The sequence below is a fragment of the Lissotriton vulgaris genome, chromosome 2_1, assembly GCF_964263255.1.
Source record: "Lissotriton vulgaris chromosome 2_1, aLisVul1.2, whole genome shotgun sequence".
Classification (NCBI taxonomy): Eukaryota; Metazoa; Chordata; class Amphibia; order Caudata; family Salamandridae; genus Lissotriton; species Lissotriton vulgaris.
Genome location: NC_141687.1, coordinates 1324904316 through 1324920946, shown reverse-complemented (window position 1 = coordinate 1324920946; position 16631 = coordinate 1324904316). Strand labels below are relative to the sequence as shown.

At 40.5% G+C, this 16631-nt stretch overlaps 1 protein-coding gene across 6 annotated transcripts in view; it reads right to left on the bottom strand.

Annotated features, from left to right (window-relative positions):
* KALRN (kalirin RhoGEF kinase) overlaps nt 1-16631 on the bottom strand; it is a 1626736-nt gene that overhangs the window by 516390 nt on the left and 1093715 nt on the right. For all 6 annotated transcript variants that reach the window (XM_086957084.1, XM_086957086.1, XM_086957088.1 and 3 more), the window contains exons 22-24: nt 16007-16189; nt 12831-12949; nt 12517-12583 (exon numbers count right to left, since the gene is read on the bottom strand). In XM_086957084.1, the coding sequence (XP_086813210.1) occupies nt 12517-12583; nt 12831-12949; nt 16007-16189 (369 nt within the window). The remainder of the gene's footprint in view (nt 1-12516; nt 12584-12830; nt 12950-16006; nt 16190-16631) is intronic.

The window sequence follows — 16631 nt, the reverse complement described above, 5'->3', positions numbered from 1 at the left end:
CTTTTGTTATTGCCTGGAGTTTTGCGACCCACCACAAATCAGCTGGTGACCCATCAGTACATCGCGACACACAGTTTGGGAAACACTGCTCTAGAAAGATATCACAGCTGCAGGCAGCAGCATACCAAGACGACATCAGGGCAGCCTGCAAGCAGAGAGCTGGGATGTCGGATTAGCATCACTAGCTTGGTTGAAGTCAGAACTTCAACTGTCAGTTGTAAGAATGTAATAATATCGACCTGCTTCCGTTTATAAAATGTTGATGACGACTAGTTGTTGTGATAAAATGAGGGGGACCGAATTACTACCAGATGTTAATGCGATTCCTGATTAGGCATAGTTATATTTTCGATAAGAAAAGAATAATACTTTAAATAAATATTTAACCACCAACACAGTATTGCATCAATAATATTGACTACCAACTACTACGGCGTGGAAAGTATAGAGACACAAGTATATATTTACCATTCTTCGCTTCAAATCAGCTTGCCATGGCAATGTAGTTTAGTCAATATTGCGTACTCTTATTTTATTGTAAGTTACTAATTCGACCACAACATTGTGTACCCCTACCTCGAAACGACACAGGCTGTGGGTGAAGCCTGAGCATAAGTGAGGTCGTTTTCTCACTCCTCTTTCCTACTGCAGGGTTCCTGCTTCTCAAAATCTCCAATTACATATGTGAGGCAAACAGTGTTTTTATTTATGTTCTCATAAAGCAGTCAATCACCTCCTTATCAGCAAACACCCGAGAGATAACGAAAAGATGGTGCAAACTGCTTGCACATTCAGTAACAGGCCTCTCCACTAAGGTGGCGAAATGAACATCCAGTACTGAAACTTCTGCTCGTAATAATTCCACATTTCTTTTAGGGGTAAACAGAATACTTTCCAGTGAGACATGTTAGAGCCTATGGTGTAAACGGACATAGCTATCAATGGTGCAACAGGTGCAGTGGCACCATGGTCCAGACACCGGAGGGGCTCCCCGAACCCGGATTATAGCTTTATTTAATTTCTCAACCAGTGTTCATGCGGCCCATTTTCATTGCTTACACTAGGGTCCTCTGCACTTTTGCTATGCCCCTGGGTGTAAAACATATGGTAATATCACACAGTCTTTTTATTTTGCCATGAGTGAGCAGTCGATGCAGATTCAAAAGTGTTAATTGTTTGCGGAAAGTAACCCTTGGTAAAGCCCAATATATTTTGTTAGGTAGGCCAGCTAATGGATTCCCAGCGAAACGCTCTGTGTATTTTATATTTTATTAGCAAGAAAAATCTATAAGTACAAAGTCCCCTCGCTCTGTTGGAGAATTAATCTTCAAAGCTATCGATTGATGAGGAATGAGATTTCGGTTTACTGCATTCCGATACCGCACTCACAAGTTACTCTGCTGGGTCAGTTTATCACCATTGGAAACAGAAGGCATTGATTATGCTAGAATTTTGATTGTTTCAATGATGGGGTGAAAGATAACCTCAATAAATAGTAGAGTTTAATTACATTGGCTGCCTAACATTGAACGCTTCTCTCCCTCTTGTTATTGGCAGGTTAAGCGTGTTTAATGATGCTGTGGTATCCTGGTTGAGGACTTTCTTACAGGAGCTCAATCAGCAGGCTCTGTTCTTAGGCTCCCAGTAGCCATTTAGTAACAGGTCTACTTCTAACCATGGGACTCAGGTAGTGTGTACCACATATGAATTATGTCTTCCTTCATGCGGATTGTTGTTTTTATTTCTCCTACACATACAGGTCTGGTGCACGCGTGCGTGAAACGAGGTCCTCCTGCCCTGAAGAAATTGACAATAAATATGTAATGGCAATTAAACATGTCGGCTGCTCTATTTAAATTGGTCTAAACATGGTATGGTATTTTTAAATCACGAGTGCGAGCCTTAATATTTAAAGACAATGACTTATTGCCTTTGCAACTCAGTTGTAACTTTTTTTGTGAGGAAGACTCTTCCTCCTCTTTGGGGGACCTTGGGGGGTTGTTGAGATGTGTTATGTACACAATGCAAGTAGATATTTTAAAACACACACACAACATTCTGACCTTATCCGGGTGTTGGTTCCTTCTCATACATAGGAGAGGTGCCGATGACATAGTGAGCAAATTGGCAAGAACCTGCCATTCGCTCCCTGGTGGTTGCTTACGTGAGGCACTCCCTTTGTCTTCTTCTAAGGGTGTTTCATAGCTGCACTCTTATCCAACCCTCTGTAATGGACTTGCTTCTTTTGTATTGACACTTCACACTACACACACACAATCTACACACACAAACACAAAAAAACCACACACACACGGGTGTTCTTCTAGCTTTACAATAAAGACAGCAGTATCCTTGATATAGTCGAAATGGATCCCCAAACTTGTATAAAAAGGATTTGAATGATGTGCCATACCAAGGGATTTCTGTATAATTTGATTATTTGAGCGGAGGGCGCTTGGCATGTTTACCTCTTTTGCTCCCATCTGAATATATAAAGTCATCTAATCTTAGTCTAATCCAAACTTCGAGGAGACCCTATTACCCAAAGTAGCACTGGCTGCGATTATGTTGTTGCGACTGAACTTCCTGCTGGTAGACTTCAGGAATACGGAAGTGGACAGAAGAATCTGCATTAACAGAGAAAGGGAAGACCCCTTTTGGCAAAAGGTATGTCCATTGCAAGATCTGGATCAAGTGGTATGGACTTGAAGTAAATAAGCTTTTCGCACCAGTGGTACACTTTTTAATCCATTCAGTCAGTAGTGATGGGTGTGGGCGCTATGGTGGTTGTCACAGCCAATCTCCTACCCAGTTCCTTTACCAGACATCGGAAACTGCCCCGATTTTATTATGAGGGTTTAAAGGAACCGGATTGTAGTTATTTGGTCACATCACTCTCACTTTGAAGCCGTTTCCCCGTGAACTACTATTCATTTGTAGACTAGCTCATCGTCTGCCAATTCATTGCAAGTAATACTTTGAAAATATTTCACTAAAAATATGTGAAATAAGATTTTTAAAGTAGGGTAAAGGACTAGGGTGGAGGATTTAGTGGTGAGGGGTTTAGGAGTGACTGGTTGGGGCAGAAAGATTTATGGTGTAGGCTAAAGTGGTGGGAAAGATTTAAGGAAGATGCTCTCCACCAGGCTTCTCCAATTAATAGCTCGGGAGCTACAGCTAGCTCTACAGCTACATGGAAGAAGTTTTCCTGTGTGCAGCCCAGCCTGGTAAATTAGAAGTTTTTGTTTGGTTGAATTACTATATGTATCCCAGAACTGAAAAACATGTTTCGGAGATGAAAATGTGTCTAGTTTCAGAACTAATGAGCTGGTGTTTGGAGAAAAATGCATTTTCAAAATATATTTAAAGCTGATATTTGAGTGCTAAATCATACAATAGTACTAATGTTGTTTTTGCCTTGGAGCCAGAGGCTCCAAAGCTGTGGTGGTCTTACATCTGCCATGTAAAGGCATTCCAAATTGATGACACCTTTTTAGGTCTAGTCTGAGCCAGCGCATGCGCTGGTCTGGTGAGACATTTAGTGAGTGGGCTTTAAAAATCAGACAACACGTTTTTCGTCTGGCCTAGAGCGTGCAGTTATGCGCACAGGTACGCGCATAGCCGCAATCTGGCTTTCCTCTCGTCATGGCCCGATACCCCTGTTCTCTGCAGAAGGATCGGGTTTCTGTATGATAGCACGCCTCCCCAGCGTGTGCGCTCTCACTCTCTCTCACTCACACACACAAACAACACGTACGTACACAACTCCCAGGCTTCTTTCACAGGCTTTGTCCCAATATGGGTCTCAACACCCATGCTCACGTCTACTGTTGTGGCATTTGATGTAGCTCAGTGGCTCCCTGGCGCTCTCTGGTGTTGGTTCAGACGAGTGTGCAGAGTTCTAGTGCTAGAGTTGCCAGTCATTGAAGACTGTGTAGCCTTTGATGGGACACAGTAGGTTACAACAGTGTGTAAGCCTCGTGCTGGGGGAAGAATAGTAAGGTTTTACTTGTCCATATTCTGTTCAGTCTTTCATCAACATGGGGAACGGCGCACGCTCGAAAGAGTTCAGAGTAGTTTTTTGATTTGTCATTGTCGGGGATGTAGAGGGCAGAGTTTGCTCTGTACTGCTGTGAGAAGCACCCATGCATGAATGTTAATTGTTAATGGTCGCATTTTAGTAACCCAGCACGTCATTGCTGAGATGCTTTCTAGCAGCAAGCTTAAGATGGATGCGCATCATAGCCTGAGTCAGATTAGATTGGCTGGGCTTGGTAGTGCACAGACGACTTGTAGGATATTGGCTTGTTTTTAAACCTTCAGCGCGAGGTGCCTGCGCTTGTTAAGCACTGCCACTTTCCCCTCGCACTTTGTTGTACCATTAAGGACAATTTTGAAATGCATTGTTGGCACTGGTGCGTTCGTTTTGAAAGATGGCATTGAATGGCACGGATAGCACACAGCTTTTTAGACACGTCTTTAAAAGAGTCTTTCGATGCCGCACGTGAATTTTTTTTAATCTGCTTTTATATTTGTTTCACGCATTTTCTCTCATCTTGTAAAGGTTTTCATGATTAATAAAAATTCTGATTCATTATACAAGGATACATTCGTTTTTTAGGCTCTGCGAGATTAAGTGAAAGGCCCAGAATCACAGGACGTTGAGCCTCCCACGAGACTCGAACATTGTTCCCCATTTCGACAGCGGTAGCTCTGGCCCTTATGCCACATCCTTTCCTCTTTCACTTTCAATTTTTTGGGGAAAGGCAAGAAAAGAGATTTGCAGAAGCTGAACCTTATGACTAGTGAGCGCCTGATGCCACAAAACTTGTAGTTTCTAGTTTTGCAATACAACAAAATGGTATGCCAAACACCTTACTGGCACGGCATACCCTGCCAAAGTGGGCACCTCGGGTGCTGGTAGTGGTACATACAAGAGAGGTCTGCCTACTGCTTTAGCAGGCAGCGTCCTGTGAAAGGGTATTTGTTTTGTACAATGCTACCCTCACCTAACAAATGTATGTCATCAAGGGTATGTCTTTGTTTCAAAATGCATATGCATTCATGGCTTTGTCCGGCTTGGGAGCCACACTTGTTCTTTTACATGACAAACAATGCTACACAGCTGTTAACCGGACATTACTAGTGCTGTCCAACATGTTAATGATGCTGGCGAAATTCACGTGGCACACACATTTTCTAGAAATTTTACAGGAAATATTTTTTTATCATTTTATTAAGTGAGGATGCACCTCATGTAAAAAAATAAGCCTTACAAGTTGCCAGCTAAGCCCATTCCACATGGAAACTGTCTCGCCAAGAGACATTTTTGCTTATATTTAGCAAGACTTTTTATGTGAGGGGCAACACTTTCGTTAAAAAGTAACACAACTTATACTGCCAAACCACATTTCGCTACACAATACAATTTTTCACAGTTTCATGAAATTTAGTGAAATTGCAGAATGAAAAATAAGCAATGCGACACACCCATATGGGTCCCCTTCTGAATAAGAGTGGGCAAATGGTGCATCTACAAGCAAATTTGAAAAAGCAAGAAGGTTAATAAACCAACTTTGAAATTGTAGTTATGACATCAATAAAGAGATTTTATATGATAATGACGTAGGTAGCTGCTTACTTATAAGATCTTGAACATTTTAAAATTGTGTATGTGCATGTCTTCGCACTGTATAGCACCGTCATTACAGAAAGACTAGCTTTATTCAGAGCTTTTTATACTTTGAAATGACCAGTCTGTTTGTGCATATTTATTTACAGTCTGCTGTAGCGCCTGGCAGTGTTAACCACCTCAGAGTGCTTGAGGGCTGTGAAGAGAGAGAAAGACAAATGCTTAGACAATTGTAATAGCCGTCATTGGTTGCTAGCATGATGTGCCAAAGCGGTGCTTATGGCAGGGAGCTCAGGGAACAACCAATGACAAGCATTGGCATTGCCAATAGGTCTCACTTTAGGGACCTTATAAGTATTTAGTTATGCAGCACAATATCCTTGGTGCAACAACATCAACTGTTGCATGGCTAAACGCTTATAAGGTACAAGGTTTAGCCATAAAACAGCTGATGTTGTTGCACCAAGGATATTGTGCTGCAAAACTAAATACTTATAAGGTCCCAAAAGCGAGACCTATTGGCTATGCCAATGCTTGTTATATTGCTGCTGGTTACCCTTACAAATGCACGGAGGTGGTTGTTGCTGGTAATCTTGCATAGGGTGGCCACTGATGTTATCTTGTCTGACATGGTCACTATTACAATAAGTATACAAAACAGTGATGGATGGAATGCTTGAATTAATCTCAATCACTGGTTTTCACTTGAGCCGCAACCCAATCTATTGGTATTTTGCACACTATGCCACCTCCGTTTGGACCCTGTTATACGCACATCATTCTTGACCCTGCTCCATTAGCAACAGTCCAAACCGAACTGCCAAGCCAGGTACTTCCTGAACTAGAACACAAGCAAACAGGACCAGTGTTGCACTAGTTATGGGCTCATCAGCCAGGTAAAGATCATTTAAGTTTCAATAACATGAAAATAATAGTGGGGTCATTTGCCTAGATATGTTGAGAAAGGGGATGGGAGAGATAGAATAAAGACAACCACGAAGAAGGTCTGTGCCTTGTCACAGTTTGGTCAACAGTAATTACACAAATGTTATTGGAGTCATAAAAGCAGCATAGCAAGCCAAAGGAAACAACTTTTGCAAAACCACTTGTAGCCCTAATCCAAGAAAATATAAAACTGACTATTTGTACTAAATAATATAACTGGAGTATAAGCGGTTAAAGTACCACTTTTCATTAGAATCCTTGGAAATGACAGCCTGGCGTCCAAACTAGTTTTGAGAATATCATAAGCACCAGTAAGACAGTCTTCAGGTATTATAGAATGCTGCCAATTTAGACTGGGGGTCTAAAATAGAGAAAGTATTCTATGCCTATTATCCTCCATCCAGCTCAACTTGCTAGCCCTCGTAGAGGGGATCTGTTAGAGATTTCCTTATGATATTCACATTTCCGTGTTATGGTGTTGTGTCATTTGGGTTTAAGGACATTCTCATTCTAGGATGATTTAGTAAGCAGTTTTTACTTTAAAATTAGATTTACCTTTTTTAAACATATCATATTAGGACTTAGTTTTGTTTCATAAAGCCTATTGCCACTGTGGAAATATCAAATAGGAATGTGTTAATTTTTTATCATGTCAATAATAATTATTATTCACCTATTTAATGCATTGTAGACTGCCTTATGGATGTATAAAATGTATTTAACAATAATAAAGGATGTATAGCAGCAATCGCTGGCATATAATGGTGAGCCCTAACATTTCAATGTGACCCCTGGCATATGATGGAAATCAATACATATGATGTCAATGCTTGTCATATTACAGCAAAACATGGCACATGCGGAGGACTGCCTACAAAAGTTAAGGATGATAATACTTTCAATGATCAAGCTCCTAAAGTCCCACCTGAGAGGACGGGGCTTGCTTGCTAAACTTGCTCCCAAGGCGTCCTACTGATATCTAATGATGTGTGTGGTTGGCCAATTGCAGCATTTCCGTGGAATTTAAATAGGGTTTCAAAAGAGTCTAGGGACTCTGGGCCTCTACTGTGTGAGAGCATTACTAAGGAGTGTTTTTCAAACACCTTTGGGTACTGCATGGAACCTCTAGCTCTCTTCTTAAGACCCCCAGTGGAGGTGCATAGAGGCAGATTAACTGGGGTCAGGACTGTTTTCTCGTTATACTCTGAGATGACTACCCAGACTGCACACATTTTAAGAAAAAAACATAACCAGAGGGTGTCTAATTAAGAGAAAAGTTTGAAGCAAAAACCATACTAACACCTTCCTCTCTTCCATTCATGCCCCAGATACTATTGAACAAATATCATTTTTTCAGTTTTTGGTAATGCCACATTTCACTCTGGTCTTCACCACTCAATACAGACCCTGTTAATGACTAACACGTGTACACACACCCTGTGGGTGCTCTAAAATACTACTCATATATCCATTTATAAACTAGCTCACTAATTCAGTATGGTCATGTGGCCACTAAATGACACACCCACCAGTGTGCATACTGGAGATCATTCCACACACTAATGTATTCACTCTGATACTCAGACTTTCACTCTAGTCTAGTGCTGACTCAAATACACAAAAAAGATATTTATGCACTCACTGAAACACACAAACACTAATGCACTGGCAAAACTCGCACTCATTAAAGTACTCACTTCCATAAATACCAGTCAAGTGCATTGACCAATCAATCAATCAATAAATTTATAGAACGCGCTACTCACCCGTGAGGGTCAATGTATAGACACCCAACACCCAATATCCAGACTCCCCCGCCTCATCAGCAGATTGTACAAGATTAACTCAAGACCTCATACCTCACCTCTAGGAACCTCCAAAACTTTATCATAGAAATCAGAACCATTTTACAACTTGTTGAAAAATCTCTTACTAAACATAAGCATCTTAAAAACTCTCTAAAGACAGTCGACAACGTGACAAAAACTTTCCCCCCTACCTCTAAACAATCAACACTTGCGCACACACAAACTCTCCAACTACATTACGGACCAGGAAATACAAACACTGCTATTGCTATACGAAAATCCATCCGACCATGTTATAGACAAAGAGGAACACGCTATCCGCCTAGCCTCCATCAACGCATGCAGAACATCCCATCCAATCCATAGAGGAATAAACCAGAATAATTTTCACTCTATAACCCCAAACCAAGATAACCAGGAGCCTATTCTAAAGAATTCCTCAAACCAGATCTCTTGCCTTCTATTAAACTGCCGTTCAGACCCTAAACACGCCTCTGACATTGCCGACTTCGTCCTTAGCATGAAAATGGATATAATCATCCTCACTGAAACATGGCTCAAGGAATCATCTTCACCATGCCTAGACCTTTTGGTCCCTCCAGACTACAACATCATTAGATTAGACAGATCACCCAAAATAAGCGGAGGCTTAGCCTGCATACATCGATCTGACATCACCATCGCAAAATTTCACTCGGAACCCCTGGACTCCTGTGAATACCTTGGGATCTCTGTGAATTCATCAAGTAACCACTCCCTCAAATTACATATATTCTACCATCCTCCAGGTCAAAACACAATTTTCACAGAACAACATATGGAAATCATCACTGCAAACTCTCCCCTCACTCTAATGACATATTCCTTGGCAATTTCAATCTCCATTGGGAGAACACACTGGACAAGCAGGTCAACGCCCTCAATAGCTTCCTTGCTGATCACTCCCTGATCCAAGCTGTCTCAAAGCCTACTCACACAAAGGGTGCTACTCTCGACTGGCTCATTTCTAAACAAAATACTATTGAATCGATCTCGATTACCCCCTGTGACTGGTCAGACCATTACATAATCACCTTCCAAATCCCATGCTGTAACAAGAAAATCTTCCCACAACAAATTAAACCTAAACAATGGATACGAGACACAAAGAACATCAACTGGAACAATCTTGCCTTCCAATGTGAGAAGGCTCTTACCCCCCAATAACATAGCAGACGTCACTGCCCTCACTGCTCACTATAACTCTACGATGACTGAAATATTCGACCAAGCCGCTCCGCCAAAACTCAAAAGAATTCCAGACAAGGATAAAAACCCATGGTTCAGCGAAGCCCTGAATGATGAGATATTTACACACAACATAGCCACCCAATATTCCCAAAGGGTCTGGGTATTATCAATAACAATTTACACAAATGTCCCTGTAGGAGTTGTTTAAACAATATTCAATAAATTTCAACGTTGCCACAAAAGTGTTCAATTATTAAACAGGAGCAAGGAAAACAGATTTAAACTGTTTTTTATTATTCAAAATATTCTTTTTGTCTTGACCGCCGTTGCAGACCAGACCGATCCGTATCAGCGTCCGAGGATCGGTCTGGTCTGCAACGGCGGTGCTTCCTTCACGCCATTGAGTGACGTGATTATTTTGGACAAACGCCCGAATTTTGCATCTGGTACACAAGAAACGATATTTCTGGAGATATTGACATAATTTGTAGACATTAGGTTAATGCAGTGCATAACCTCATGACTTCCGGCTGGAGGTCCTGGATTAATATGTGCAGCGCATGGTCCTGAAGATGGTCCTATGGATTGTTTTAACCAACTAAGGACCGAAACGTCGATGCTTGGCAACGTTTTGTTCATTTTTGTATCATTATTTGATTGCTAAATGACTACATCGTGATAAGTACCGTTTTGTACATGATATTTATTTTTTCATGTGTATAGCAAAAGTTGCCTGATACTACAGAGAATATTTCCTGTCAACATAGTAGTATTTCTGTTGCCATATTTTAGATTTGTGTATGAAAAAGTATAAGGAAGAAAAAAGACAAAAAGAATATTTTGAATAATAAAAAACAGTTTAAATCTGTTTTCCTTGCCCCTGTTTAATAAGTGGTAACATTGAAATTTATTGAATATTGTTTAAACAACTCCTACAGGGACATTTGTGTAAATTGTTACTGAATGATGAGAGACGCAAACTCAGATCAACTGAATGGACATGGAGGCAAGACCGACAAGATTCTTTCTATATCCTCACCTAACTTACTAGGAGTATCACAAGGTTCTACCCTATCACCCACACTATTCAACTTATATGTCGAACCACTCACTGATCTACCACTTAATGCTCTACCACTTAATCTCCGTTTGGACCCCTCCGAATCTAGTTTCCGGAGGAAATTAAAAACTCACCTCTTTTCTAAATAAGTGGGCTCCCCCCCTTACTTCTCCTTCAGAGTGTTACAGTTCAGCGCGGGGACACGCATTCTGCGTAACCAAGCGCTCTATAAATGCCCCTTAATAATAATAATCTACTACAGCAGGCGAATATCTCCTACCACATGTACGCAGACGACCCTCAACTGTACATTAAAATCACCTCCATTGAAGAGATAAAGTTAATGAATCTAGCTCTCGAAAAAAACGTCCAAGGGCTAACGACCAACTTCCTTAAGCTAAACTCACAAGAAACGGAATTTCTTTTAATCTCCCCCCCTAATAACTCACAAGAAATAAAGGAATGGGCCAAAATGATCACTGCTCTGAATTGCACGCCAATGTTAGTGGACTCCACAGTATCACTTGGAATCACACTGGATAAGAACCTTAACATGCAAACTCACATTAACTTGATGGCGAAAAAATGCCCGATTTCACCTCAGCTATCTCAGAAAAATGAGTCATTCATTGTGATCCTTGACCTCAAAACTGCAGTTCAGTCCTTAGTCATTTCAAGGCTGGAGTACGGATGCTCCACCCTTTCAGGGCTTCCCAAAATCTCTACCGCCTCTCTAAAAGCCTGTCTTAGCGCCGCAGCAAGACTCATAACAGGATCGAGGAAATTTGACCACATATCGCCACACCTGAAGGCACTCAACTGGCTACCCTATGAAGCTCGTATTCACCTAAAGATTGCTTGCAATACTCACAAGGTGCTACACCAGAACACCCCGCAGTTCCTAGCCCCAAAACGTACACTATCTGGAGAAAACAGACATTCTAGGAGTGCAGATAATCTACTCCTGAAACCCTCACGGTTCAACAAGACTAAAACCTCCGACAGACCATTTTCTGGAGCGGCACCAAGAATTTGGAACTCGCTTCCGCCATTCATCAGAGAAATCACCTCGACGCCCCTCTTCAAAAAGGAAGCAAAATCATTCTTGATGAGCAAATTCCTCCCTTAAAATCCGCACAAACACCACACCAGCTTACAACTTCAAACTCATCTATACTTTCCGTCCTTTGATATTTCGAAGCGGAGACTTGCACAATTTCGAATTGACTCCTTTTGTTTTGACCAGGTCTCTACTCTCCCTTTATCCCCCAAACTCTATTATGCTTTGTTGTTACTTGTATGCGTTGTTTTTGTATGCTTTGTTGGTACCAAATGTGCTAGTCATACCTTGCTCAACATGTAAAGCGCTCAGTTACCCTACCTTGAGTCTGGTTTGCGCTAAAGAAAACTTTATAAATAAATAAATAAAAATGTAATCGTACACTTGCTATGCCACTCAACTTGAGCACACACCTTCATTGAACACACCGACTCAAACACTCACAGACACACTTACTGTTTCATGCACTTCTTTTTGCCCTCACACATTTACCTACAGGATATCTATTCCCTCAGTGAGGCCACAAGGGTTTTTGCTGTCTTAGTTTACTCTTGAGAGAGGAGACTCTAATCTTGAACATCCTCTCGCCAAGTTCGGAATTGCAATTTGGGATCAGAACATCCTGCTCACAATTAAAGCAGCTCACTTGAGATGTAAGTGAAATATTTTGTAATTTTGGAGATGAATTAATTTGAATTAACAACTGTGGGAAAATACAGTGTAGTAGCTTCTTATGAAAAACTATTTTTAATGTTTAGAGTAAACGTTGCAAAAAGCTTACCTCTAGACACTCATGCAAGTCCCGGACATACGCCTTCTCAGTCTGAAGAAGCTCAGCCATTATGAACCTGGAACAAAAAGTGATAAATTGTCAAAAGATATTTTGTAAATGTGCTGTTTTTCTATATACACACAACAGAAACGCTGATATTTCTAGCATATGGGATTATATTTGCAGCTGATTTAGTTTACTTCTTTGTATGCCAATCTCAACACTTTAGTGTTGGCGTGCATATGATGATGATTCATTGCATTTGAATTATAACTGTGGACACTTATTCTCAAGTAAGGATGGCTCTGGGTTTCAGGACATACTCTTTTTTCCGGGCAGACTTTCTCTTCTCTTCATTAACTTCGTGGCTGGCATCTCGTAGCTTCACTTCCGGGTCGGTGAGGATCGCTGGGACGATATCCAATTCCAGGTCCTTGTTATCCTGTAAAGTGGGACATCAACAAAGAGTTCATGGACAAGGCCACATTTACAAATCACAGGATATCTTCGGCTAATATTGTCCAAACTCAACACAAAGATCTTAATTCAGAGTGTGTTTAATATCTATCCATGGTGGGCTCACATGGGATACGTGTACCTACCAATGCCAACTCTTCACAGTGTTATTCACCTTACAACACAGTCTGCTTTTAATATTATGTAAGGCAAACTTGAACCGAAAACGGACCTTGGTTCAAGTTTCCAACCTCACTCAATCCCTTCAATGGGCTTCTTTTCAAAAGCTTAATTACACTAGCTGTTGGTATTCGGTCATAATCTTTCTGGCGATAGGTGACATAAAGAGTGATCTGGTAGCACCAAATATGGGGCAGTCGGACTCATGCATCCCGTATTGCCAACTCTGGGTCAGCACCATTGGCTTATCAAGAAAAAGAATAAGTCTCCAAAGGAAGTGGTCATTTACTGTCCTGCAAGGAGGCACTTTTAGGAGGCAGCAGGGGACATTATCAGTATGTGCATGTGGCGGGCAATCAGAAGCTTTCCAGTTAATATTTAAGGATGTGTCACTGGCCAGCTAGGTAGACCTGCACTGATGGGAAAGAATTACAGATGAATTGAACAATCTGGATAGGCATTATAGATGGGTGATTTTCTGGAGGCCAAGCCCACATTTGATATTAGATATGTGTTGATCCAAGATACCTTCACTGCTTGGAGACAGATTCTATTAGTATAAGTTCATGTCAAGTGTGAGCATTTTCTGTGCGATTGTCTTATTGTGTGACTTGAGGTAAGGCTGTCCCTGTTCCACTATCTCAGCCTCCATTGCCTGTATTGTTTCCTAACTTCTGCAACTAGTAACCGCTATGTCTTTTGCACAGTCCAGAGTTGATGTTCTTTATGTCGACCTTAAGTTTCATGTTTCTATAAGAAAGAAATAACTTATTACACTCACATCTGTCTCAACTAACATTTAATGAATTGCTCTGTCTTGAAAAGTCTTGAAAACGGTAATTTTATGCTTGCTAGTTTGAGGTTACAGTCTTCCTTCTTTACTAAAACATTTACGTTTTCCACTTCTGTCCCTCACTAACTCTAGGTGAAACCCATTCCTAGGAACATCCGGCTTGGTCATTTTATATACTGCCATTCAAAGCTATTTACAGACACCGTCCAGTTTCATTCACATCCTATAGATATCAAGAAGGTGTCTATATGAGAGCATTGTGTTGGAATGCGAGACCCACAAAAATATTTTGCTCTTGTAACAGGTAAGAGAGCCTCTTACAAAATTAAGTGGAAATAATGATTAACTACTTCTTTATTTTTAACAACACTCAGTAAAATGTAATCAGATTCGCACTGTTAAAAAAATGTCATAGATTTGGGATGAAAATGATTATAACAGTTTGTAGAGTTGCAAAAGTCAACATTGATTAAGATATCATGAATTTTTCTGCATTCCACTTAGGGAACTTGATACAAGATGTGAAATGGGAAATTGTGATCGGTTTGACACAGATAGGTCCAGAAGTGGCACATTCTGGAGCAGTTGAGGAAAGTTTGTAAAGCTGAGTGACTCGAATGATGTTGGTCAAAGTGAACACTGAAATAGGACTGCTCTAGCATCTTTGGTTGTGAGAAGTAATATGTGAATGTACTCATATGTGATCATGTCACATTAGAAAGAAATTTTGGACAACTTGAGTGGAAAAGGGCGATTCATGCCATGTAATTTAATGAATATTAAAAGTTCTGTCACAAAAGAAAGAATACAATTACGATATTCTGCCAAGTTTTTGGATGCAAGAACTGTGTTGCTTCAAAAATTATATTAGAAAGCAATCTCGCACACGTAAAGTGGAAAGCAGAGCACAAAATCTAAAAATGTCTTTTTTTACACAATTTGCATTGCTTCTTATGTATTTAATGATTATCAGATTATTATTGTCCCTTAAATTAAACAAACGTTATGGCCTCACTTTTGAGATTGGAAGAGAGCAGTACATGCCATACAGGATGCTTCTTGTGCTTTAATTCGGACATTCGGACAAGAAGCAAAAACAACTTATGAAAGCAAAACCTGAGTTTTGGTCAATTTGATATTACCATATGGATGTCTTGGAAAATACTTCTGTTCTTGCGTGTTCATGATTAAACTAATGTGTATTTCCGATCAGGGGTTAACTCGGATGGCACACTACTACAACTTCACATGGGTGCAAAAGTCTACATGACATAACTTGGCAAATCGCTAATAAATGCGGAAACTGGTTTAAAAAAAAAATTGACCCCTTAGAAAAATGTTGCAGATCAACTGCCTCCAAACTAAACTATTACATACATTTATGACACAGGGCACACAGCAGCTTACAAGACCTACTAGTAGCTTTGATCAATCATATGTACAAACACCCAGTACTTTAATTATCCCACAAATCGGGGCAAGTGTCAAGTTTCATCATTGATTAAACAAAAATCCTAAAAAACAAGTTTAAATTACTGCAGGTTAATATTTGCTGAAAACTAACAATCACTAAGATAGCCAGTATTCATGACGACATGTCTATTTCCTTCATTGTAGGAAATGGTGGATGGCTATCCCAGAGACATTTTAAGGCATGGTCAGAGTGCCCTATTGCTCAGGGCCCTCACCTTCCAAGGGGCTACCTGGGAAAGTGATCTATCTCTCTATTTATCTCACCTCTGTCTATTTCTTTATCTCAACCATTCGCCCTCTTTCTCTCCCTACCTCTCTCTCCGTCTCTCTCTCTCTCTCTACCCGGTGTAATCCTAACAATGTTTGACACATTGGGCAAGACTCAATTCAGTGGTTTTAATATGACCCCATTTCTGAAGGCTTAAGTATAATTCTATTGTTCGGCATCATGTGGACTTGAATAAGAAGAAAATGTGGAATAAAATTTAAAGTTGTTCCGAACATGGGTCCTGGAAATATGTCCTGCCCTAGGCTAAAAAATCCATAAGATGATACTGGGCCTTCCTTAATATCAGCCTTCCGCTGTCCCTTTCGTACCTCAGGATTGATTCCCAGAGCTTTTTCCAGTGTGAAGCGGTACTTTCCCATCCTCAGAGAGAAGTCGCGGTAGTGCTTGTTCACCGTGGTGACCCACTTCTTTAGCTCTGTGGCATGGACATGTCCTTTCTCCACGAAGCTGTCTGCAAGCTGAATCAGAAGCTTCACCTTTTCCTTGGTTTGCTGTGAAATAATGTGACATTGTTAAACTCACAACAACAAGACTAAGTACCATGACATGTACAGAGACTTGGCAGAAGGGTGTGTCAAGCAGCAGAACAAAGCAGCAAATAATTCATAATCATACACACAGCCACCTTCTAATATACTTCCACTGTATGTATATTTACTGGTACACAGACTGATTAGAGATATTACAGTAAACAACAATAAATGCCTAATAATACACATGAATATTTTTACAGGAACTTAAACTAAAACAGAAAGACAAGACACCACACAAACTGGTGAATACAAAATGTAGTAGAAATACTTCAAGAGAGTATGGAGCCAAATTCAAACATTGGTTCAATGGTTCGAGATCCATTTTTTAGCCGACTCCGAAAACATAGCACCAATGAGTGACACTCAGGATATTAGAAAAACACAACTCCAGAAAAATATT